This window comes from Mus caroli, unplaced genomic scaffold (genome assembly GCF_978045245.1).
Source record: "Mus caroli unplaced genomic scaffold, Mus_caroli_1 scaffold_19, whole genome shotgun sequence".
Classification (NCBI taxonomy): Eukaryota; Metazoa; Chordata; class Mammalia; order Rodentia; family Muridae; genus Mus; species Mus caroli.
This window is the reverse complement of record NW_028227274.1, coordinates 30,290,511-30,316,063: the sequence shown is the minus strand read 5'-3', so window position 1 is coordinate 30,316,063 and position 25,553 is coordinate 30,290,511. Positions and strand designations below refer to the sequence as shown.

Genomic DNA, 25,553 nt, shown 5'->3' with positions numbered 1-25,553 from the left:
AGTGAAATGCCTAGCATATGCCAACAGAAACCCCTAATGCAGCCCTAAGCAACACCATGCTTACTCTAGCAAGATTGTGACTGTGTGTGGGGGGGTGGGGGCGGGTAATGGGTGATGGAAAATTCTCCAATTTTAGGTGATAAGGCAGAGAAGATTTTAAGACATGATGTACAAGTAAAGACATTTTAAGTTACAGACTATCTCTCTTTATGTAAACAAAAAAATTAAAATGCTACACTTTATTTTCTGTGGCTATGTACTAGAATTATAAACTGTTGTCAAAACCAAATCAGATATTTTTATAAGTAGAAAGTAGTCATATATGACACATATAATTTAAAATTCGAAAGTAGAGAAGTATGCAGAGAGTGGTAACATGTTAAGAAAAATATGTACACAAAATAGTATCTTGTATTTTTCTTCTCTTCCTTTTTGGTAGTATCAAAGATTTTAGAAGGTTATTGACAAAATAATGTGGTACTATTGTCTAAAGACATCTCTAATAAAAATGACAACAGGACAAACTTTGTACTTTCACTTGAAAACAAAACTTAGTTTGTGATTACAGAGAAATAAGAAAAAACAGGAGTTGGCAGCTTCTATCATTTTGCTTTAATTTTACAGTTTTTATAAGTAGGTGATTATATGCACTCATGTTTAAGCTACTGTCTATGAAAATCAGAATTTAAGTCATTACTAACATATGAGTCACTGCTGTTGACTAATATACAGTCAAGTACAAAGTCAATAGAAAGGTGGGCTTCATTTTCCTGTCATAACTGACAAATTCTTCTCACACTAGTAAATTAAAAATCACTTCCATAATAAATTTCTCATTGGTTCTTCTTAGTAAGTTTGCTTCTATATTTGAGTATATATATATATATATACACACACATATATATATATATGTATATGTGTATGTGTGTGTGTGTATGTACATGTATATATGTATGTATAAATTAGAGACAACTTGAAAGAATTATTTCTAGTCCTCCACCACATGGGTCCTGGGAATTGAACTCTGGCCTCTAGGCTTGATGGCAAGTTCCTTTAATCGCTGAGCCACTTCACCAATCCTTTTTGTACAGGCTGTTCTTTTCTGGAGTCTGTAAAACTCTCTAAGCTAATGTTGAGCAAGAACACCTAGATACACTTGAGGGGTAGTTTTTGGAGCACAAGGCCCTAATGATTGCTTGTTTTTCATTATTTTTATTAGACCTGGTCTCAGGCTAGCCTCCAGCTATTATTTTCAGCATCTTTTTTGTCCTCTAGTCTTTACCTCTGGAGTACTGAAATTGCAGGTTTTAGACCACCAAGCCTGGTTTATATGGGATTTGTGCTCTCTCCAGCCCAAACTGTTTAATATTAATTGCTGTTTTGCTAAAGCACTGGGCTATTAAGAAAGAAGATGATGACAGCGTAGTTAGCAGTCTCTTCCCAAATAAATCACTGTCAGAAAAGAACAGCCCTTGCTGGAGCCTGGGGTCTCCCTGTGCAGACACCTGCTGCACTTCTTCCTGGAGCAAGCACCTGTCATATTTCCATCTAATGAAACCTTATCTATGAAGTGAGCAACTGAGAAAGCTCTAGGCTCTGTGTTATAAAGCCAGGCACACCACAGATCCCAGCCAACCTTTCTTTGACGCCTCTATAACACAGGGAGGGTGGGGGTGGGGCTGTACCAAAGGCACCAGACACAAAACACAGCTTCAAGAATCAACACTCTGTTTCATCAAAAGCTACCTAGAAAAAATGAACCCGCTGATTTTTTTAATATCAGAAATGTATTTTTATAAGTATATTACAGATATGCTTTATCTGACATTATCAATTTAATTCAGTAAAACACAGAATAGGCACTGTCTTTTACACATAACATGATAAAAATACAAAATGGCAATAATTCAAAAAGTCCCATGTATGTGACTTGTCTGATGATCTCAGGTGGTTTTAAGTTGTCTCGGTGTGCAGAGCTTCTAGAAAGAAGGTACAATTTCACATCTACAAAGGCTTTTGAACTTAAAATACACGAGCTGGTCACTCCCACTCTGAGCTGAGTGTGGAGACAAGTTAAACAGCACACTTCGCACATAGCTTTGATTTCTGTAATCACTTAAGTTTATTCTTTACAAGAAAGCACTTTTGATGTAATTTAAGACACACATGCTTTGATTGAAGAGGGACTGTAAGTGAGTCCAATCTTTTTCTACCTGTGATGACAACTTCACCAGCTCCTCTAGAAGCGCTGGCTCCGAAGGAAGCATTCTGAGGTGTAACTGAGGAGGAGAGACGATGGTTAAGCTGGGCATTTTACTTCAGAATACTAAACTTTTTTTTTCCTTACCGAGGAACTTAAGAAAAAGAGTATCTAAGTATTTCTTTCCTCGGTGCTAGGTTATTGTTCTCTGATTTCCCACTGTCCCGAATCATTTTATATCAAGTTTTCTTTAAATTATGAGCTTAAATTGAACTGATGTAACCTTCATTCCTCTACACTACAGACCAGGTTCCTGTGCCTCCAGGTTCCCTTCTTCTCTAACCCACTGATGATGAATGGCAGTCACTTATTTTGTAAACATTTATGTAAATTTGTTTGTAGGGACTAACATTTAGTAAACATATGAAAACCGATACAAACAATTGGCTTTATAAAAAAAACAAAAACAAAAAAACAGCTCTTTAGTAAGGCCTAAATATCCAGCTTTTCAGTAAGTTTAAAGACTTCCTTCAGACAGCCCGGGCTAGATGGAGAACAGGCACTAACTACTGAGCTAGCGTTAGCCACGCCTTCATTACATCACACCATGCAGTGCACTTATACAGAACATCTTGGTTTTGTTACTCAAAAGAGCAAGTTGTGCCAAGTTACTTGAAGCTGGCAGGGGTGAGTACTTTGATTTCAGCAGTAGACAAAAATGAACAAACAAAGAACCCAAGTTTCCCTTATGATCACAGAAAACTTAAAAAAAATGTAAATTTAAAAAGTTAAGGTTCAGCACAGGTAACAAAGAGATGACAAATAGGGATAAAGTCAAAATTATGCCACTGAGTAGTAACAAAAATAAAGACTAGAAAGTCCAAAATCCCCAGCCATGTCAGGGTAGTAGACACCAGGCCAGGCAGCTACTGTTCAGTTATAGTTAGCCATATTCCAAGTATTCACTGGCTTATTCAATACTGTAAATGCAAAACATGCCCATCTTTGCAGACTTGCTTGATAACACTGCCACATATAAAGGAAAGTATCGTATCTCACTCACCTTCAAAAACAACGCCAGGTATGCCTGGGCCAACTCGAAATCACGCTTTCTGTCCAACATCATCCCAATCATGTTTAAAAAGCTCCGCATGACTTCTACCGACCCACCATCATCTGGAGACAGGTTTCGCAGCTCTGTTTCAATCCCGGATGGGCCTAATTCTTTCAGAAGGTTAAGAGCAGCTTCATCTAAATTATTGTAAAATGAATCTAGTTATTTCTTACACATTAGTTAAGAAGCTATGATATTTCTTTATAACCAAGCAATATTTATGTAAATGGCATTAGACTTTCTTTACATGCATTATTTTTTCACATTATAGCACAATGAATGCCAAGATAAACTAAGCAGTAAAAATTTTGATACCAGTAAAAGTTCTGAAAGTTCTTAAAGTTTTGCACTGTCAGGAATTTAAACTTCAATTAAGAACAAAGAGATTGTACCATTAGTTCATCAAGGAACACACTGCACAATATATTAAATGAGACTACCTCCAGGAATAGGATGAGGTGGGGAATTAGCTTTTATTCTGCACTTGTATTGTTATAAAAAATAGAACTGTTGTGGTTGTTGAGACTCATGGATACAGAAGCGTGTGGGGAGCCTCTAGCCCCTCCTCTACCAATCCCAACACTCCCCAGAGCTCTGCACTACGGGAGACACACTAAACACACCAACGCTGCTAATCGGTCCCTTGCCACTACAGGGGCAATGGCTCTGATCTTAGCTTTGGAGGCATGGCAAGACTCATCACTCTCCTTTTCTGTCCTTTAGTATATCTTAAACTATGTGTTTACTCTACATTCCTCAGTAAACAAGAAGCACGCAGACTTTGCCCACATGGACCAAGTGACACACTGATAAGTACATTTCAGTCATAAACCAAAAGCAGTAGAATGTCTCAACAGAGTAACAGTTTTAAAAAATTGCATATGTTTAGTATTTGCTACACAGTAACCTGAAAAGTCTAAATGAAACTAAATTAAAAATTAATTTTTCGCCGGGCGTTGGTGGCGCACGCCTTTAATCCCAACACTCGGGAGGCAGAGGCAGGCAGATTTCTGAGTTCGAGGCCAGCCTGGTCTACAGAGTGAGTTCCAGGACAGCCAGGGCTACAGAGAAACCCTGTCTCAAAAAAAAAAAAAAAAAAAATAATAATAATAATTAATTTTTCTTTTCTTTTAAAATTGCATTTCTAGGGCTGGTGAGATGGCTCAGTGGGTAAGAGCACCCGACTGCTCTTCCGAAGGTCCAGAGTTCAAATCCCAGCAACCACATGGTGGCTCACAACCATCCGTAACGAGATCTGGCGCCCTCTTCTGAAGTGTCTGAAGACAGCTACAGTATACTTACATATAATGAATAAATAAATCTTTAAAAAAAAATTGCATTTCTAAAAGATGATTTGGGAATATAAAAATTACCTAAAACACCTGTCTCTGCTGTGTAACAAGCCAGATTTTCAAATGAAAACAAGAAGCTTGAGGTTCCTGCTGGACAAAACTCTGTCAATGAAGCAACTGACAAGCCACATGGGACTGTTGTCATACGTCCTCCATCTCCAAATACAATGCAAGTCTCCATCCAGAAGTCTGGAAAGAGTCTGAAGAGGTTTACCACTAACATTATCTAAATGCACTGCTATCAGTCAACGTAATTTAAAAGTGAAGTTGGTGTACCTTTAGTTTTTACTATATTTCTTTTTCTCTATTATGAACTCTGCAATTTTTTCTTTCAATAAACTAAACCATAAATGAAGATACTTGTTGAAATATTTTATAATTTAACTTACACTGATTATTTAGTAATCCTTCTTCAAGTTTCAGGTAGAAATTTGATTTTTGAGCCAAAATCCCAAGGTTTACCACCTTAGACTTAAATAAAAACAAATGTATGTTACTTAACAAATATAAGCATCACTCAAAATACACCATAACTTAAATGAGCATGAATTTACTCAGTAACACGGGGAGAAACAGACCCACGGACTCAGACTCATCTGGTTCTTACCTGCTGGGGGTCACTGCTGGGTTCGGGTACAGCAAACCTGGGGACAAGCCCAGGAACTGTTGGGATGAAAAACGGAGCTGACTGGGGAACCTTGGGCGGCTCTTTTGGTTTATTCTTTTTCTGATTGAGAGAGAACAAGGGGAATGAGTGGTGAGGACTCACTCTACCCACACTTTCCAGATTTTATTACAAATGAAACCGAAAACACCACCAAAATGGACTGTAGGAATAAACCCTTTTCATACTAGAATGCTGAAATAAAGTCCACATGAGCAATGCTGTAGCTGTCTTTCCCCCAGGCTTCCCAATGTGCCAGGTAGAGGAGCAGCCCTAAGATATGCTCAGCTTCACAAAATGAACCGCCAGTCAGTATCTCGTAAACAAAACAGATAGAAACAACTTAAAGTGGCTCGTCTCCAGAAGAAAATTCATATCCAGAAGTGCAGACTCCCCCATTAGAAATAATTTAATATTTTGGAGAAGTATGACCCTATTTCTTTCTATTTTTTTTTTGAATTTTAACTTTTCCTTAGATATTTAAAAAGAAAATACTATTGTCAATTTATAAAATATTTGATGTCAGTAAAATTCCACTGGAATTTCTGTTAAATTTTTTATACAAAATTTTATTTTTATTTTTTAAATTGTGTGTCTGTAGCTCTGTGCACTTGAGTATAGTGACCACAGAGGCCACAAGAGGCTGTGAGATCTTCGGGAACTACTGTTAGTATCAAGTCACCCAATGTGGGTGTTGAGGGCCTAACTCAGGTCCTCTGCAAAGCAGAAGCAGCTCATAACCATGGAGCCATCTCTCCAGCTGGAACACTAGTCTCAAAAGTTGTACTGTCCCCAGGAAAAACGGGCTCACTTTGTTTTCAACACTATAGCCTCATATTACATTACCTCTGCCCTACCTAGTAAACTCACTTGCTAACCCTGATATAGCAAGCTCTGAAAGTCTACTCAGCAAAAGAAAGAAAATGCAACAATAAAAGGTTAATTGTGACACTAAAAAAAACAAAAAACCTAGTAAAATTTTCTTAACATTAAGGCACAAATAGATAATAGATTTTCTTTCTTTTGTTTTGAAATTTAGAAATACAACTAATTAGACTGGATACCGAAACAGCCGAGTCTGGAAGCTCTGAAGTACAGTGTTTCTGGTACAACCAAACACACCTGTAGTGCTGTTACATGGACACAGGACTGGACCTCTGTGATAGTACCACGTGAAACACCACTCAATTAAACAGCAGCATCTTAACTATCATTTCCCAAATATCCTCGAAGCAGGGAATGCTCGTGGGACATAGGCTCGTGGGGCACATGGTGTCAAGAACACTAGTGCATTACCTTGATAATATCAAGATTCAGAAGGTTTTTCCAGCGTGACTCAGGGAGAAGGGAGAGAGTCACCAGTTGCTCACTCAACTGTTCTGGCGACTCATACTCTATCATTTCATCACTTAGCTCAGTCTTTTCTTCCAAGTCTTCCATACCTTAAAACAGATGTTCAGGAACGAGGATGAAGGCAACAGAAGTTTTATCATGGAAAGAAGCGATCCCACCCCCATTCATCTGTCTCACAATATTCAACCAGCACAGCTTTGTAACTCTTCGCACCCCTTTCCTTTGCTTTTCCCCTTTCTCTGATTTCCTTATAATTCCCATCAGTAGACTTCAAATACTTCACACAGTCTATTATTTTATGTGTTAAAGATATGCCATTAGTTATGGTGTTCTATAATTGAAGCCACTAAATATATTTTAACTCAGTTTAAAAAACTTTGATTGACTCCAATTAACTTTGATTATTTTTTTTTTGCAGCAATAACCTAATAGATTTACAATACATCTCAAAAAAAAAAAAAAAACCTGTTATTTTGATTACCTTGGGTTTGACAAGTACCAGGAAGCATCACTATGGAAGGGACATAATCTGGAGGAAGTGGTCGCAGGGAGACAACTGAATAGAGGGAAATATTCGACCTGAGCAAGCAAAAACCAAGTATTTTATAAAAATACATTACTGCAGAAGCATTATCATTAGAGAAATTTTAATACCTGCTAATGGTCCCTATCTTGAATTTGGCCAGAGACAACAATCATTAACTAGTTAAGACCTCAAAGAGAGATTCTGAAAAATGCTAAAATAAAAAAGGCTATATAAAAACATGGATGGGGCTGGAGAAATAGTCCAGCAGTCAAGAGTACTGACTGGTCTTCAAGAGGACTGGGATCAATTCCTAGCACCAATATGGTTGTTTCACAACTGCCTGTAACTCTAGTTCTAGCAGATACAATGCCCGCCTCTGGTCTCTGCGGGTGTTGCATGCATGCAGGCAAAACACACAGGCATAAAATAACTTGAGTTTCCAATTTTTTGAGACAGGGTGTCACCATGCATCCTTGGCTGACTTGGAATCCATTATGTATAGAGTAGGCTGGTCTTGAACTTATAGAAATCCACCTGCCTCTATGGCCTGTACAACCATACCAGGCCTGAGTTTGTTTCTAACATAGTACAAAAACTTGAAGAGAAACTAGTCATATATAATACTTTTATAAATAAAATAATTTTCATAAAGTGTTGACAAATACCAATCTTTACTCAAAAAAACCAAAAAACAAAAAAAACCCCAGCATAACAAAAAGAGAGGTTGAGACAGCAAGTTAAAGTGAACATCCTAATTATATTCTTGGAGGCAATAAGCAGTCATCACTTGGCCTTTTCTGAAATGGCTAAGTAAACACACTTCTGCTACACATCTGCAAAGCAGCCATGGGTGAGTATCCAGGATATAAATACCTGTTCCAACGAGGGGAACTACTTTCCCTACATTCCTAATATGAATTTCAGTGGAAAAGAAAGTTGGGAACTCAGGTCCTGAGTCATATTAACAGCAGCACCTACAGAGAAGCACAACACTCCTCTATCCAGGCCTTACAACTGCTTAGTCATCCATTAAGGACTAAAGCTTCACTGACTCTAGATGACAACACATTTTGCTTTTTAAGATGGCCAAAATCATAAATCAAATTTACTTTTTCCCCTTAAAATAAACTAGAAGATACTTTAAGGAAGAATGGTATTGTCCCAACACTCATCAACCTGAGACAGGATGATCACAAACTTAAGATCAGCATTCGATAAATCAAAGATTTCAAGGCAGCTAAAAGAATTGGATATATAAACTCAGGAAAGAGATATAATTTCTCTAGGTGCAGGTTATTTACCACTAACTACAGTGTCTTACAGGTTCAACCCAGCAGAGTCTGAAGAAGCACACACATTTTTAAATGGTTAGGAAAGCCATGCAACCAGGATGCATCTTACTGAGGTCTCTGCTCATGTGTGCCTTCCTTCACAAAGCACACTTAAGTTCAGAAGTGATTAGCAACAATCTTACGTTCTAGATATACAATCTATACCTAAATATGTAAATATGTTAAATATAATAGCAGACAAAAATTATATAATTTAGAGCATGCACTTGAACCAAGCTATCTAAATTATCAAGTATCAGTCCTAGATTCATGGTAGATGAATTAGGCTGTGTGATAGTTCCATTGTATAAAAACACACCAAGTGGTCATTTTAACCACCACCAATGTTGACCACTGTCATCTTCCTCCTCTTGCCCCAAATGAAAGAGATGTACGAAGAACTCACCATAGATAAATTCCAAGGTGATCCACATGGGAAGTTGCTAGAAAGTCTCCAGTTGGGGACATAGTAACATTTAGAGGTGCTGAGTCCAACAAAAAGCAGTCGATAAGGCTACAAAAAGAGGTGTAAGTAGTTAAGCTTTATTCATCATAAAGGTATACTTTGAAAAGGGGTGGTGGTGGTATACACATATCTTTTACTAAAAGGAATAAGCAATAGAATTTTTTTTTTTTTTTTACAAATTACAACCAGTTACCACTAACCACTGCTTTGTCAACTCAGCTCCTGTGTGAAAACAATTACCTTAAGGGGAAAGTGGATACATTAAACAGACTAATTACCTGGATTCAACAGTAAGGAGAGTACTAGAGGAAACAATGTTTTTCTCACCCCAGTTTGGTATTCTTATTGGGAACAATTTTAATGATAGCACACACTTAGAGGAGGGAGGGACCACTGCACAAAGTACACCAACAATCTACGTACATCTTGATAGTAAGCCACTGAGGGTTTCTGAGCAGATAACGGTAGAACCAAAAAGTAGACTCGGTTTTGTTGTGTTCTGTATTTGTGTGTTACTTTGTGCATATGTTTTACAGGCATGCATGTATGTGCACCATGTGTGTGCCTGCTGGAACCTTGGAACCGAGGTTATGGAGGGTTGTGATGTGAGCTACTCTGTGTGCTGGGAATCCAGCCCTGGTCTTCTGCAATAGCAACAGTGCTCTGAACAGCTGAGCCGCATTCCAGCCCCAGAGCAGACTAGTTAGTTTTAAACTCAGCTGTTTAAAAAAAAAAAGTCACTGTGTCAAGGACAATGCATTTTTCATGGGAACATATAACAAATATCTAAGTTCAGGCTCTAGTCTCATACAAGTGACTTAACAAAGAAATGATAGCAGTTTTTAACTCTTCTTTGCTCCTGTACTTTATGCTTATAACTGTCCCGATCCAAGCACTTGAAATGACTAATTTAATTTTTATAACCCATGACATACAATCATCATTATCATATAGATCAGAAAGCCAAATTTCAGTAAGATTTAAAAACTTAAGATAGAAATCAACTGAAGCAGGAATAGTGCCCAAGAAGACTGCACTTTTAACCATAACTGGAATTAAAGATACAGCAGGCAGTGTATACTATCTTATAGTTACACACTATAAGCAGTGCAACTGTCTATGACAGCTCTTCCTTCAGGTAAGACAGTAAGTGACATGTTTGCTGAAAGACTCATTAACAACTTAAATAAACCTTAAGTGGAAAATCCAAAATGAGATTAAAAAAAATGATTACAATTAGGAGTTCTGGAAACGAACAAATGGCAAAGTGTGTCTCAGGAATGTGGGAAAGGAAGAACAATAAGCTGTCTGGTTTCTGCTTATGTCTGCATGGGAAGCTCATGAGAAACATTGTGTTAGGGGACAGAGGAAAAGGAAGCAAAATGCTGAACCACTCCAAAGTCAGGGATGAGTAAACTGCCAAAAAGTTTAATTCCCTTCATCTAAACTACCCAGAGCAGGCAGTATCTTCCCAGTATGTAAAACACAAATTTCCTCATTTTAACTTCTCTCCTTTGTCTTGATGCAAAGCAGAGGTTTAAGCATGTAGGATCAAACTCCCTACCATGTTCTAATCCACCTGTTCAGAGAATTAACTGCTTGAGCAAACTTGTCTACTCAAGAACCCAATTTTGTCAATTTCCTTGTTCTAACTTCATTTCTACAGCTGTGCTGTGTGGGTAGGCTGGCCTTCGACTTGTGACAGCACCAAATTGAGGAAGACAGTTTCCACATATACAGCATATTTTCCTGTCACCTAAATCATATGGCTTCAATGTGCAAGCTTAACCCAGAGTGAAGCTAGGATAATCCTATAAAATTAGGAGTCCCGGGTATGTTGTTCATTGCCAAAGTGATGGGACCGCTTTCTACAAGAATCTTCCCTAAGGAGAACCAATGAAAGGTTCTAACTTATGAGAAATGATAAGTGCTGGCTTTTCCAATGTTTCTCATGTTAAAGTTCCATAGACTAAAGCTGAGGAAGGATTGAGATAAAACAAAATGCTAACTTCACTAAAACCATTTAATTTTGTGTATTTCTCACCCCCTATGAAGTTCAGCCTGAATTTCCAATTGATTGGAAACCAGAATAAAACAAAGTAGTCTGCATTAGCCAGCTGACAAGACTTCAGGGATTATGAATCCTACTTATACACGCACTCGGTAAGCCTGATATGTGCTTTAAAGAGGAACCTCCACATGGGTACAGCTGTGTGGGACCACATTCACATGCTTACTCACACATCTCTCACTGTTTAGCTTACACAATAAACCTACTCATTGGATTTTTAAAAAACTTTTTAATATCTTTTAAATTTTTTATTTATCTACTTTATGTATATGAGTACACTGTCACTGTCTTTAAGCACACCAGAAGGGGGCATCAGATCCCATTACAGATGGTTGTGAGCGACCATGTGGATGCTGGGAATTGAACTCAGGACCTCTGGAAGAGCAGTCAGTACCACTGAGCTATCTCTCCAGCTCTCATTTTAATTTTTAATTGAGGGTACTTTACATGTATGGATGTTTTGTCTGCTGAGGCCCCTGAAACTGGAGTTATGGACAAGTGTAAATCACCAAGTGGGTGCTGGGAATTGAAGCGAGGTCCTCTACAAGAAGAGAGGGTGCTTCAACTGCTGACCCATCTCTCATTCATCAAATACTGAGCATGGTAAATAAATGATGAAAATGCTTAATGAAGGAACAACAAGGAACCTCCAGGTACGATTTTAAAAGGGGGAACCTAAACAATTTAACAGTTCCCTAAGGTTCTCTAATGAAATACTAATACTGCCCTGTTACCTGTCTTCTAGAGGAAGACACTGGCTCTGCCGAGACAGCACAACACAAAGGGACCAGGGCTGACATGAAGGCTCTTCCTCCTGTGCTTATGCTCAGCGTTTACAGTACAATCCACTTGGACAAATGACTGACAAATCTCTTTAAGGTTCGTTTCCCTAGCTTGTCCAATAGAACCACTAACAATAGCATGCTTATTAGGATACCAAGGAAGTACACGGTAACAGTGAGGGTTGGAGGAGAGGAGACGCCATCAGCTGTTTGATACTGTTTGGCAAGTTATTTGCTCCACTCCAAATTTAAATCAAAGAATTACTTGTTTTTAATAAAAATATACTTTGTTCAACTGGTGATTTCACTTTCTTGTAACAACTTGATATCTTAGTATGTCTTGCTCTTGCATTAACCTTAGTGTTCATCTAAAAACCACATACTTAAAGTTGAAAACCTACCACAGTTAAATCTACTCAAGTAGTTACTGAAACAAAAAGTTCAGCAAAAATGTTACTGCTGAATCAAAACTTCAAAGCTTTAAATGCTACTTTCAGATCCTAGTTTTCCATTCCAAAGATAAACTTGCTACCCAAAACATCACTAAATTCCAATTCTGTAATACTAGCTTTTAGAAAGCTGCAACAACAAAAATTCAGGGGTAATAAACTGCCAATATTTCTAAATATCTTCAAATTTTGAAGTTGAGGGCTAAACTGTCTGCATTTTACTTCAGTCATGTTAAGTGGAAAGTGACACACCTGTGACAAAAGTCCCTCGTGATTAGGGCTGGGCTCACTCCTGGGTTCTTCAGCTGTGCTTACTTTATATCAGTTGCACATGCTGGAAGGTGGGTGTGCTTTCTGCCTATAGCAAAGTTACTGGGAATTGAGAAATACGGGTTTTTCCTTTTTAAAGGTCAGACTGCTTGTACATGTGTAGTGAACTAATTCCTGAGAATGAGCGGGATTAACAGTGACTTTCAATCTTGAAACACATTTCTGACACTGTCCTATTATTGAAAGAAGAGAGAAAAACAGTATTGAGGAAATCCATGACTTTTAACCTTGTAATTAAATTCAACTATGTGAGCTATGAACTATAGCAGAAAGCCTTAAAATGTGTCTGGGCTCTACTAATGTGTCAAACCACACGATGGGTTTTCTTAAGATTTACACAAACCACCTCTGGGTCTCTATTTTGCAGGAATGAATAAGAGAGATTTGCATTTTCCTTGCTATTTTTTTGTCATGTTAGTGCCTGATACTTAAGAGACCAACAACAGTCCACAAACAAAACAGTGCCAACTTCATAGTTATAAATAACAGGTAAAAGTCACATGTTCAGACAATGACTGAGAAATCATCTGTGGGACTTAAAAGTGAACTCACCACCCAGAAGGAAGGTCCCAAGTCCTAACAGAGCAATCCATCGCAGCGCTTATCAACCAACGGCCATCAGGGCTGAACGTCTGTAATACATGTATTAGTATGGATTAGTATATGGATGCACGTATATACATGAACACCTAAAGCATACAAAACTTAAAAAGATTTTAGGCTTCATGAAATGGTAAATGTGACTATGCAAAATATAAATAAGAATTATATAAATCAAAATATGTTTCCTATATTACTTCTCTGGGACTTACGTCAGTATTAGGTTTTTAAGTGAATTACTAGCTCATGAAATTAAAAAGATTGTGTCAATTTTTGCAGCACTGTGTATTTACCTAAGGAATAGGCTGTGACTACACATCATTATTAAAAATAAATTTTAAAAATATTCATATATTCTGAGAATATATAGTTAACAATACTCTGCAGTCTAATTTTAGCTGTAATTTACATAGAAATGAAGGTAATACTATGTCTCTGAAAACTGTCTCTTCTACTATACTCACACTGTGGGAAATTATCTAAATCACTACAATCTGAAAATAGGGAATGAACATTCTGTTAAAAAATATTAATAAGGAAATCCTAATTTTACTTGTTGCTTTATTTAAAAATAACCTTTTCTCCCTTAATGAAAACTTTATTTCCAAACTAATTTAATGCAACAACATTCAAAAATATTTTCAAACACCGAGATAAGGGATTCCTGATGCTACTTTAAGTATCTGTTACTAGCTATAAAAGGTTGGACAAGGAATCCTCTTCCACATAGTGCTGAGAACCTTAGCTTACATAAGACCCAAAACTGTAAGGTTATGGCAGCAGATAACACAAGATTTATACACACACACACACACACACACACACACACACACTCACACACACACACACACACACACACACACACACACACACACACACACACACCACAGGGATTACTTACTAGCAAATGTTACTGCAGTAAATTCAGTGCTAATTTATTCCCAGGCTGCAACAAGATTACTAAAATTCAAACTTCAGGGTATAGACAGCTCAACTGGGGGAGGGGGGTTGCAGACAGCACAGGATGGGAAAACTGGCTCTCAGAGATAGGCTTGTATTACAAATGCTAACACATTTGTTTTACACTGTTCAACAGAAGTGAAGACCTCTGAGTAGGACAAAGGAAAGATACAAGTGGAGAATTAAAAGCTATGAAGGGCGGGAACAGGAAGAGCAAGCTGACTAGGACAGATGGTTTTTTAAAATGTTGCTTCAACATAACACCCCAGCCCCACCCTGGTTCCTCCATATACCATCAAAACAAAATCTATCCAAAGCTAATTTCGACAATCTCCAAGTCATACAGTGTAAACCCTGATCAATTTCTCCTACTTGTAAAGGAAGAGGTAAGGGGCTGTCAATTCTGACACCTACATTTACTTCTGATAAGGGAGATGGTTGTAAACTACTGGATTTATCATCCATTAGTTTTCTTATTTTTTTCTCTTTCCAAATAGTGGACTTACAATCAGTATTAAATGATACCATATACTTAACAGAGTCCTCAGTTAACAATTTTAAGGTGTTTAGATTTATTTAAATAAAATACACCTTAGAACCAGCTTATGTGTTAGCTATCATAAATCCATTACAAATAGAAAAGACATATAAATTCTCTCAGCTTAGTTTAAAGCAAAATGAAACATTCACTCCACAAAGTATATTTAACTTTATTTAAAGACAAAAATAAATTCTGGCATTTATACTTCAATCTGATAGTACCAATTTTTTTTTAAAAAATAAACTATTTCCTAAATTTTTCTTAAAATCTCTGTGAAAATTAGCCTGCAAATTATCATTCTGAAAACCTTCTTACAATGGGAATAAAGATATTAAAAATAACCGATTCAATTACTTAAACATCTTTCTCCTAAACAGGATATGAGTGAGCTGATTTGAAAAGCTGTTTGTTTTACCATGTCATTTATTTGGCCGTGGTGTCCAGAAAACTCTCTGACGATCTTCCTAGTCTCTATGTCGAGGACAGCAATGGAGAAGTCATCCATAGCAAGGCCCAGGATGCCGCTGGGAAGACAACATGCACGTTCTCATAAACAGAGACAAACAACTGTGACATTGTTAATTGTGTGAATTGAATATATCTCTGATGAAATTAAACTATACAGTTATTTACGAAAATGCTCTTGCTTTCTTCCCACCTGGCAATGTGCGTTAGTTAGAAGTTCTCACTAACATCACAATGGCAATCTTTGCTAGTATAAGAAGCAGTTTACCTGTCCCTGTGTAGCAGCATCATATTTGGAGATGAATCAAGGCCCAGAGAGTGGATCAAAACTTTGGTTTTAAAGTTCCAGAATTTGAGTAACCGTTCACTTCCAGCTGTAACCACCAGCTGGTTTAATCCATCCACCGCAACACCTCTAACAGAGCCAGTGTGAGCTTTTTAAATACACATTGAAAGAAAAAGAGGAGTCAGTATCTGGCCAAACAATATAGCAAGAGAGATTCCTTTATCTGAATACCCGATGTCCCATTATTGATAAAACCTAAAATCTTGAAATTAAACTGAATTACAAAGCAGGGAGACAACTCTAGCTATTAGGATGTGAAGGCAAAAGCAGTTGATGCCATGACAGAGAATTTAATAAAATAGTTAATATTTGCCTAAAGCAGAGAAGCAAAATAATTTGTATCTACTTCCCTCTAATCTCTTCCTAATCTCTTCATGACTTTCCCCCTTTGAATATTTTAAAATGGTGTTTGAATCATATGAAACAGTATGAGTCACACGGAGAAACCCATTTAAACCTGATATTTAAAAGAACAAAAAATTCAATACCTTTATCATCTCCAAAACTTCCTCGATGTATACCAGACTGCATGTTATACACATCTACAGCTCCTGAGGAGAGGCCAATTATTGCAAAGTTCCCACAGGAAGTTATATCTACTGCCTTTAATCAAAATAAATAAATAAATACATAAATAAATAAATAGAATAATAAGGGGGGTACGTTTAAAATCACACAGAAAATAATATTGCTTTTATTATACATACATCATGGTTTCCAAAGTTCTTTCAATTATTTGTCTTATCTTGATTTACTAGTTTTCTTAAATGTAATGTATTATATTACAGTATACAATTCTATTTCCATTTTAAATTAGTATGAAGAAATTTATATAAGGAGGGCTGGGTTGTGGTGGCGCATGACTTTATTCCAGCACTCAGCAGGAAGAGGGCAGGCAGGTCTCTGAGTTTGAGGCCAACCTGGTCTATAAAGAGAGTTCCGCCCAGTCGGAGGACAGTGACCTGCCCTGCAGGGAGCGCCATCTTGGCTCCGGGACTCCACCGAGCTTAGTCTCTACAGGTCAGAGTGGGGACCACGGGGGCAGACGGCTTCTGGGACAGGCAGGAGCCACAGAGCCGCTGAGGCAGCACCCTTTTGGGGCCGCAGACTTCCGGCACCCTCCCAGCCGGAGGACAGAGACCTGCCCTGCAGAGAGCGCCATCTTGGCTCAGGGACTCCGCCGAACTTAGTCTACAGGTTAGAGTGAGGACCACAGAGGCAGACAGCTTCTGGGACAGGCGGGAGCCACAGAGCCGCTGAGGCAGCACCATTTTGGGGCCGCAGACATCCGGCACCCTCCCAGTCGGAGGACAGTGACCTGCCCTGCAGGGAGCGCCATCTTGGCTCCGGGACTCCACCGAACTTAGTCTGTAAAGGTCTGCTGACAGAGGATACTCAGAATCCCCAGAAGAACAACCTCTGAACAGAGACAACTATAACAACTCCAGAGATTACCAGATGGCGAGAGGTAAAGGTAAGAATCTTACTAACAGAAACCAAGACCACTCACCATCATCAGGACCCAGCACTCCCACTTCGCCCAGTCCAGGGCACCCCAACACACCTGAAAAACTAGACCTGGATTTAAAAGCATATCTCATGATGATGGTAGAGGACATCAAGAAGGACTTTAAAGAACTACAGGAGAACATGGCTAAAGAGTTACAAGTCCTTAAAGAAAAACAGGAAAACACAACCAAACTGGTAGAAGTCCTTAAAGAGAAACAGGAAAACACATCCAATCAGATGATGGAAATGAACAAAACCATACTAGACCTAAAAAGGGAAGTAGACACAATAAAGAAAACCCAAAATGAGGCAACACTGGAGATAGAAACCCTAGGAAAGAAATCTGGAACCATAGATGCAAGCATCAGCAACAGAATACAAGAGATGGAAGAGAGAATCTCAGGTGCAGAAGATTCCATAGAGAACATGGGCACAACAATCAAGGAAAATGGAAAATGCAAAAAGATCCTAACTCAAAACATCCAGGAAATACAGGACACAATGAGAAGACCAAACCTACGGATAATAGGAGTGGATGAGAATGAAGATTTTCAACTCAAAGGACCAGCAAACATCTTCAACAAAATTATAGAAGAAAACTTCCCAAATCTAAAGAAAGAGATGCCCATGAACATACAAGAAGCCTACAGAACTCCAAATAGGCTGGACCAGAAAAGAAATACCTCCCGACACATAATAATCAGAACAACAAATGCACTAAATAAAGATAGAATACTAAAAGCAGTAAGAGAAAAAGGCCAAGTAACATATAAAGGCAAGCCTATCAGAATTACACCAGATTTTTCACCAGAGACTATGAAAGCTAGAAGATCCTGGACAGATGTTATACAGACACTAAAAGAACACAAATTCCAGCCCAAGCTACTATACCCAGCCAAACTCTCAATTAACATAGATGGAGAAACCAAAGTATTCCACGACAAAGCCAAATTCACACATTATCTCTCCACGAATCCAGCCCTTCAAAGGATAATAACAGAAAAAAACCAATACAAGGACAGGAACCACGCCCTAGAAACAACAAGAAGGTAATCCCTCAACAAACCTAAAAGAAGACAGCCACAAGAACAGAATGCCAACTTTAACAACAAAAATAACAGGAAACAACAATTACTTTTCCTTAATATCTCTTAATATCAATGGACTCAACTCCCCGATAAAAAGACATAGACTAACAAACTGGCTACACAAACAAGACCCAACATTTTGCTGCTTACAAGAAACTCATCTCAGAGAAAAAGATAGACACTACCTCAGAATGAAAGGCTGGAAAACAATTTTCCAAGCAAATGGTCTGAAGAAACAAGCTGGAGTAGCCATTCTAATATCAGATAAGATTGACTTCCAACCCAAAGTCATCAAAAAAGACAGGGAGGGGCACTTCATACTCATCAAAGGTAAAATCCTCCAAGAGGAACTATCAATCCTGAATATCTATGCTCCAAATACAAAGGCAGCCTCATTCATTAAAGAAACTTTAGTAAATCTCAAAGCACACATTGCACCTCATACAATAATAGTGGGAGACTTCAACACACCACTTTCACCAATGGACAGATCATGGAAACAGAAACTAAACAGGGACACAGTGAAACTAACAGAAGTTATGGATCAAATGGATCTGGCAGATATCTACAGAACATTTTACCCTAAAACAAAAGGATACACCTTCTTCTCAGCACCTCATGGTACCTTCTCCAAAATTGACCATGTAATTGGGCACAAAACAGGACTCAACAGATACAAAAACATTGAAATTGTCCCATGCATCCTATCAGATCACCATGGACTAAGGCTGATCTTCAATAACAAAATAAATAATAGAAAGCCAACCTTCACGTGGAAACTGAACAACACTCTTCTCAATGATACCTTGGTCAAGGAAGGAATAAAGAAAGAAATTAAGGACTTTTTAGAGTTCAATGAAAATGAAGCCACAACATACCCAAACTTATGGGACGCAATGAAAGCATTTCTAAGAGGAAAACTCATAGCTCTGAGTGCCTCCAAAAGGAAACTAGAAAGAGCACACATTAGCAGCTTGACAACACACCTAAAAGCACTAGAACAAAAGGAAGCAAATTCACCCAAGAGGAGTAGACGGCAGGAAATAATCAAACTCAGGGATGAAATCAACCAAGTGGAAACAAGAAAAACTATTCAAAGAATCAACCAATCAAGGAGCTGGTTCTTTGAGAAAATCAACAAGATAGATAAACCCTTAGCCAGACTCACTAGAGGGCACAGGGAAAGCATCCTAATTAACAAAATCAGAAATGAAAAAGGAGACATAACAACAGATCCTGAAGACATCCAAAACACCATCAGATCCTTCTACCAAAGGCTATACTCAACAAAACTGGAGAACCTGGATGAAATGGAGAAGTTCCTAGACAGATACCAGGTACCAAAGTTGAATCAAGATCAGGTTAATGATCTAAACAGCCCTATATCCCCCAAAGAAATAGAAGCAGTCATTAATAGTCTCCCAACCAAAAAAAGCCCAGGACCAGATGGGTTTAGTGCAGAGTTCTATCAGACCTTCAAAGAAGATCTAATCCCAGTTCTTCACAAACTATTCCACAAAATAGAAACAGAAGGTACTCTACCCAACTCATTCTATGAAGCCACTATTACTCTGATACCTAAACCACAAAAAGACCCAACAAAGATAGAAAACTTCAGACCAATATCCCTTATGAATATTGATGCAAAAATCCTCAATAAAATTCTTGCTAACCGAATCCAAGAACACATCAAAACAATCATCCATCCTGACCAAGTAGGTTTCATCCCAGGGATGCAGGGATGGTTCAATATACGGAAATCCATCAACGTAATCCAGTATATAAACAAACTCAAAGACAAAAACCACATGGTCATCTCGTTAGATGCGGAAAAAGCATTTGACAAGATCCAACACCCATTCATGATAAAAGTCTTGGAAAGATCAGGAATTCAAGGCCCATACCTAAACATGATAAAAGCAATCTACAGCAAACCAGTAGCCAACATCAAAGTAAATGGTGAGAAGCTTGAAGCAATCCCTCTAAAATCAGGGACTAGACAAGGCTGTCCACTTTCTCCATACCTATTCAACATTGTACTTGAAGTCCTAGCCAGAGCAATTCGACAACAAAAGGAGATCAAAGGGATACAAATTGGAAAAGATGAAGTCAAAATATCACTTTTTGCAGATGATATGATAGTATATATAAGTGACCCTAAAAATTCCACCAGAGAACTCCTAAGCCTGATAAACAGCTTCGGTGAAGTAGCTGGATATAAAATTAACTCAAACAAATCAATGGCCTTTCTCTACACAAAGAATAAACAGGCTGAGAAAGAAATTAGGGAAACAACACCCTTCTCAATAGTCACAAATAATATAAAATATCTTGGCGTGACTCTAACTAAGGAAGTGAAAGATCTGTATAATAAAAACTTCAAGTCTCTGAAGAAAGAAATTATAGAAGATCTCAGAAGATGGAAAGATCTCCCATGCTCATGGATTGGCAGGATCAACATTGTAAAAATGGCTATCTTGCCAAAAGCAATCTACAGATTCAATGCAATCCCCATCAAAATTCCTAATCAATTCTTCAACGAATTAGAAAGTGCAATCTGCAAATTCATCTGGAATAACAAAAAACCTAGGATAGCAAAAACTCTCCTCAAGGATAAAAGAACCTCTGGTGGAATCACCATGCCGGACCTAAAGCTCTACTACAGAGCAATTGTGATAAAAACTGCATGGTACTGGTATAGTGACAGACAAATAGACCAATGGAATAGAATTGAAGACCCAGAAATGAATCCACACACCTATGGTCACTTGATCTTCGACAAGGGAGCTAAAAACATCCAGTGGAAGAAAGACAGCATTTTCAACAAATGGTGCTGGCACAACTGGTTGTTAACATGTAGAAGAATGCGAATCGATCCATTCCTATCTCCTTGTACTAAGGTCAAGTCTAAGTGGATCAAGGAACTTCACATAAAACCAGAGACACTGAAACTTATAGAGGAGAAAGTGGGGAAAAGCCTTGAAGATATGGGCACAGGGGAAAAATTCCTGAATAGTTGTGCTGTAAGATCGAGAATTGACAAGTGGGACCTCATGAAACTACAAAGCTTCTGCAAGGCTAAAGACACCATCAATAAGACAAAAAAACCACCAACAGATTGGGAAAGGATCTTCACCTATCCTAAATCAGATAAGGGACTAATATCCAATATATATAAAGAACTCAAGAAGGTGGACTCCAGAAAGTCAAATAACCCCATTAAAAAATGGGGCTCAGAACTGAACAAAGAATTCTTGCCTGAGGAATACCGAATGGCAGAGAAACACCTGAAAAAATGTTCAACATCCTTAATCATCAGGGAAATGAAAATCAAAACAACCCTGAGATTCCACCTCACACCAGTCAGAATGGCTAAGATCAAAAATTCAGGTGACAGCAGTTGCTGGCGAGGATGTGGAGAAAGAGGAACACTCCTCCATTGTTGGTGGGATTGCAAGCTTGTACAACCACTCTGGAAATCAGTCTGGCGGTTCCTCAGAAAATTGGACATAGTACTACCGGAGGATCCAGCAATACCTCTCCTGGGCATATATCCAGAAGATGTCCCAACCGGTAAAAAGGACACATGTTCCACTATGTTCATAGCAGCCCTATTTATAATAGCCAGAAGCTGGAAAGAACCCAGATGTCCCTCAACAGAGGAATGGATACAGAAATTATGGTACATTTACACAATGGAGTACTACTCAGCTATTAAAAAGAATGAATTTATGAAATTCCTAGCCAAATGGATGGACCTGGAGGGCATCATCTTGAGTGAAGTAACACAATCACAAAAGAACTCACACAATATGTATTCACTGATAAGTGGATATTAGCCCAAAACTTAGGATACCCAAGATTTAAGATACAATTTGCTAAAGCATGAAACTCAAGAAGAATGAAGACCAAAGTGTGGACACTGTGCACCTTCTCAGAATTGGGAACAAAACACCCAGGGAAGGAGTTACAGAGACAAAGTTCGTAGCTGTGATGAAAGGATGGACCATTTAGAGACTGCCGTATCCAGGGATCCATCCCATAATCAACTTCTAAACGCTGACACCATTGCATACACTAGCAAGATTTTGCTGAAAGGACCCAAATATAGCTGTCTCTTGTGAGACGATGCTGGGGCCTAGCAAACACAGGAGTGGATGTTCACAGTCAGCTATTGGATGTATCACAGGGCTCCCAATGGAGAAGCTAGAGTAAGTACCCAAGGAGCTAAAGGGATCTGCAACCCTATTGTTGGAACAACATGATGTACAAACTAGAACCCCGGAGCTCTTGTCTCTAGCTGCATATGTATCGAAAGATGGCCTAGTCAGCCATCAATGGAAAGAGAGGCCCATTGGACTTGCAAACTTTATATGCCCCAATATAGGGGAATGCCAGGGCCAAAAGAATGGGAATGGGTGGGTAGGGAAGTGGGGGGCGCTATGGGGGACTTTTGGGATAGTATTGGAAATGTAATTGAGGAAAATATGTAATAAAAATATATATAAAAAAAAAGAAACTCAGAATCAAAAATTCCACAGTAAAAAAAAAAAAAAAAAAAAAAAAAAAAGAGAGTTCCAGGATAGCCAGGGCTATACAGACAAACACTGTTTCAAAAACCCAGGAAAAGAAAAAGAGGGGGGAAAAAAAAGGAAGGAAGGAAGGAAGGAGAAAAAAAGAGAAAATAATCTGAAAGAGGCTGGAACATTTTTACTACTTGTATGAGAACTGTTATATAAAATTATCCAGGTAAACTTCCTAAAGAAGCTTAAGATTTCTGAGGTCTAGAAATCCATAAAAAGCTTACGATTTGCTTCTCATACAGGAAAATACTACATATATACTCATAAAGCAATCTGCACAAAATAGGGTGAAATGCTCAACTATACAGTAATAAACATTTTCAAAACACGAGATATCCACTAAGGATCACTAGACTGAATAAATTTATCAAGATTGCAAGACGCAAGATGGATATGCAAATGTAAATTCTATCTTGATATATTAGTAATCAGTATATTTAAAAGCAATTCCACTTATAATAGCAAAAATTTAAAAGACAAAATCCTAATTGCTGTTTCTGTAAAATCCATAGGAACAAAAGAGCCGCGCTCATCCTCAGAGCAGAGCAGGTCTGGAGGAACCATACAAGGCAGAGCAAGGCAGGGCAGGGGCTGTTCTGAGCTCATACAGATAGCCCAAGACCACATGAAAACATGTTTGACTTCACCAGTCCTACAGGAAATGTAAATCAACCCACAGGGAGACAGTACTTTACATCAAATCTCAAATTAGATAAAATCTCTGCAAGTTAGAAAAGTTGACACTGTTAAGGCATTATAGCGCCAAACCCTGGTTCTCGTGCTTTTGTTTTTTCCATTAGTAGTATTAGTAAACTTAAAACAAAACTAGCGTAGGGTGGTTTGTTTTCTTTTTTTGTTTTCTTTTTGTTTTGGGGTTTATTTATTTTTTTATATATTTTTATTTATTTTTTGTGTAGCCCTAGCTGTCCTGGAACTCACTTTGTAGACCAGGCTGGCCTCAAACTCAGAAATCCGCCTGCCTCTGCCTCCCGAGTGCTGGGATTAAAGGCAGGCGCCACCACGCCCAGCTCTTGTAGGGTTTTTTAAAGGAGAAAATACCATAATCAACAAGGTCACTTACTGTTGCAGTGATGCTGCTGTTTGTCTTTACACCTCTGGGCTTGAGAAAATAAGCACCTATTGTAGATCTTTGGTAATTCCAGGTTGAGCAAGACAGCTTCCCTTGATGGCAAGCAATGATACCATCCCAGTCACTTTGACGCGCTTCCTCTTAAAACACAGTAAAGTCAAAAATCAAAATGCTTGTTCGGGAGAAATGCATTCACCCATGAGGTAGGTGGCAAGGAGCCCACATGCACATACGAGACACAATAGTAAAACAAACAGGCTACCTTAATAATAGTCAGCTTCCCAATCTAATGGAGTATAAACAAGCAAAACTCATTCTTTTATACTGTTTTATATAAGCAACATAAAGTGGCTAAATGAAGTTAAAACATTTCACCATAAATTTTGGTGAGAAAAAATTATAATAATAAAGTATGATAGCATGACAGTGTTTTCTAAGGGGACTCAAGAAGAATTTACTGAAATTTTAGAATAAAAATAATAGCTTACTCAGAGTGGTAGTAAACAGAAATTAGCAGGCAAGATAGAGGCCCTAGAGGTAGGGGGCCCAGGAGTGACTAAGTAGGGGCTGGAGTGATGGAGCAGTGGTGAAGAGCCCTGGCTGCCTTTGCAGAGGACCCAGGTTTGATTCCCAGCACCCACATGGTGACTCACAACCACCTGCAACTCTACCTAGTTCTGGCTTCCATGGGCACCCAGCACATTGGTGGTACACATACACACGTGCAGGTAAAGCAGGAATACCCATTAAAAATGAACTCACATTTCTAAACATTAAAAACAACGACTAAGAAAAACTGAAGAGAGCAAGCAGGTAAAGTAATTCTTTAAATAGGTGGAAGAAGAAAAAAAAAAACTAGCCAAAATACAAGGATCTTGATAATCCCATTTAGAAGATGTAATGGTCTGAATAGGAATGGCCCCCACAGACCCATGTGTTTGAGCGCTTGGCACATAGGAACTGGCACTACTGGAGGTGTGGCCTTGTTGGAGGAAGTGTGTTACTGTGGGGGTGGGCTCTGAGGTCTCATATATATTCAAGCTATACTCATTGTGACACAGTCTCCTGATGCCTATGGATCAAGATGTAGACCTCTCAGCTCCTTCTCCAGCACCATGTGTGCCTGGATGTTGCCAAGTTCCCCACCATGATAACAATGGACTGAACCTCTGAAACTGTAAGCCACCTGCAATTAAATGTTTGCCTTTATAAGACTTGCCGTGGTCACGGTGTCTCGTCACAGCAATAGAACCCCTAACTAAGACAGGGACTATGACACCAAATGTTACTAATGGGTGTTACTAAAAAAGGAGATTAACACAAAACAATTCTTGCTAAAAGTAACTTTTTCAGTGTTCATACAAGGCCAGCATTCACTTAAGGTCACCTGAACATTTAATAAACAGAAAAGTTTATTAAAATAGGATTTCTAGGAACTCACCAGCAGCAAACTGTGTGATAGGTGGGAGCCTTACTGACATGGTGTTCTGAAGTCCTTTCCGTTTAACTATCTTTTTGTTTACTAATCCTAGGGATGGATGAAAGGGACAATAGGAAAGTTCCTTAATGAAAAAGTATGTTAAGAAAATATTTTTATTGTTACAATAAAGATATTTTTGTTACAACAAGATATTCCCAATTAAGTTGGAGGCAAATCACAGCTGACATTACCACTATCAGTAAATAATTTTTGAATTCACTTGTATGAAATAGTAAAGATAAAACACTATTAC

General features: G+C 38.3%; 1 protein-coding gene across 1 annotated transcript in view; it reads right to left on the bottom strand.

Moving 5' to 3' along the window:
- Positions 1 to 910: 910 nt before the first annotated feature.
- The window catches only part of Wdr36 (WD repeat domain 36), a 36,748-nt gene continuing 12,105 nt past the window's right edge, over positions 911 to 25,553 (bottom strand). Inside the window, exons 11-23 of the mRNA XM_021150216.2 lie at positions 25,262 to 25,348; positions 23,812 to 23,960; positions 16,039 to 16,153; positions 15,473 to 15,638; positions 15,155 to 15,263; positions 13,191 to 13,270; positions 8,947 to 9,054; positions 7,165 to 7,262; positions 6,627 to 6,772; positions 5,274 to 5,393; positions 5,056 to 5,137; positions 3,264 to 3,451; positions 911 to 2,279 (exon numbers count right to left, since the gene is read on the bottom strand). Of these exons, the coding sequence (XP_021005875.1) occupies positions 2,130 to 2,279; positions 3,264 to 3,451; positions 5,056 to 5,137; positions 5,274 to 5,393; positions 6,627 to 6,772; positions 7,165 to 7,262; positions 8,947 to 9,054; positions 13,191 to 13,270; positions 15,155 to 15,263; positions 15,473 to 15,638; positions 16,039 to 16,153; positions 23,812 to 23,960; positions 25,262 to 25,348 (1,598 nt within the window). The 3' untranslated portion in view covers positions 911 to 2,129. The remainder of the gene's footprint in view (positions 2,280 to 3,263; positions 3,452 to 5,055; positions 5,138 to 5,273; positions 5,394 to 6,626; positions 6,773 to 7,164; positions 7,263 to 8,946; positions 9,055 to 13,190; positions 13,271 to 15,154; positions 15,264 to 15,472; positions 15,639 to 16,038; positions 16,154 to 23,811; positions 23,961 to 25,261; positions 25,349 to 25,553) is intronic.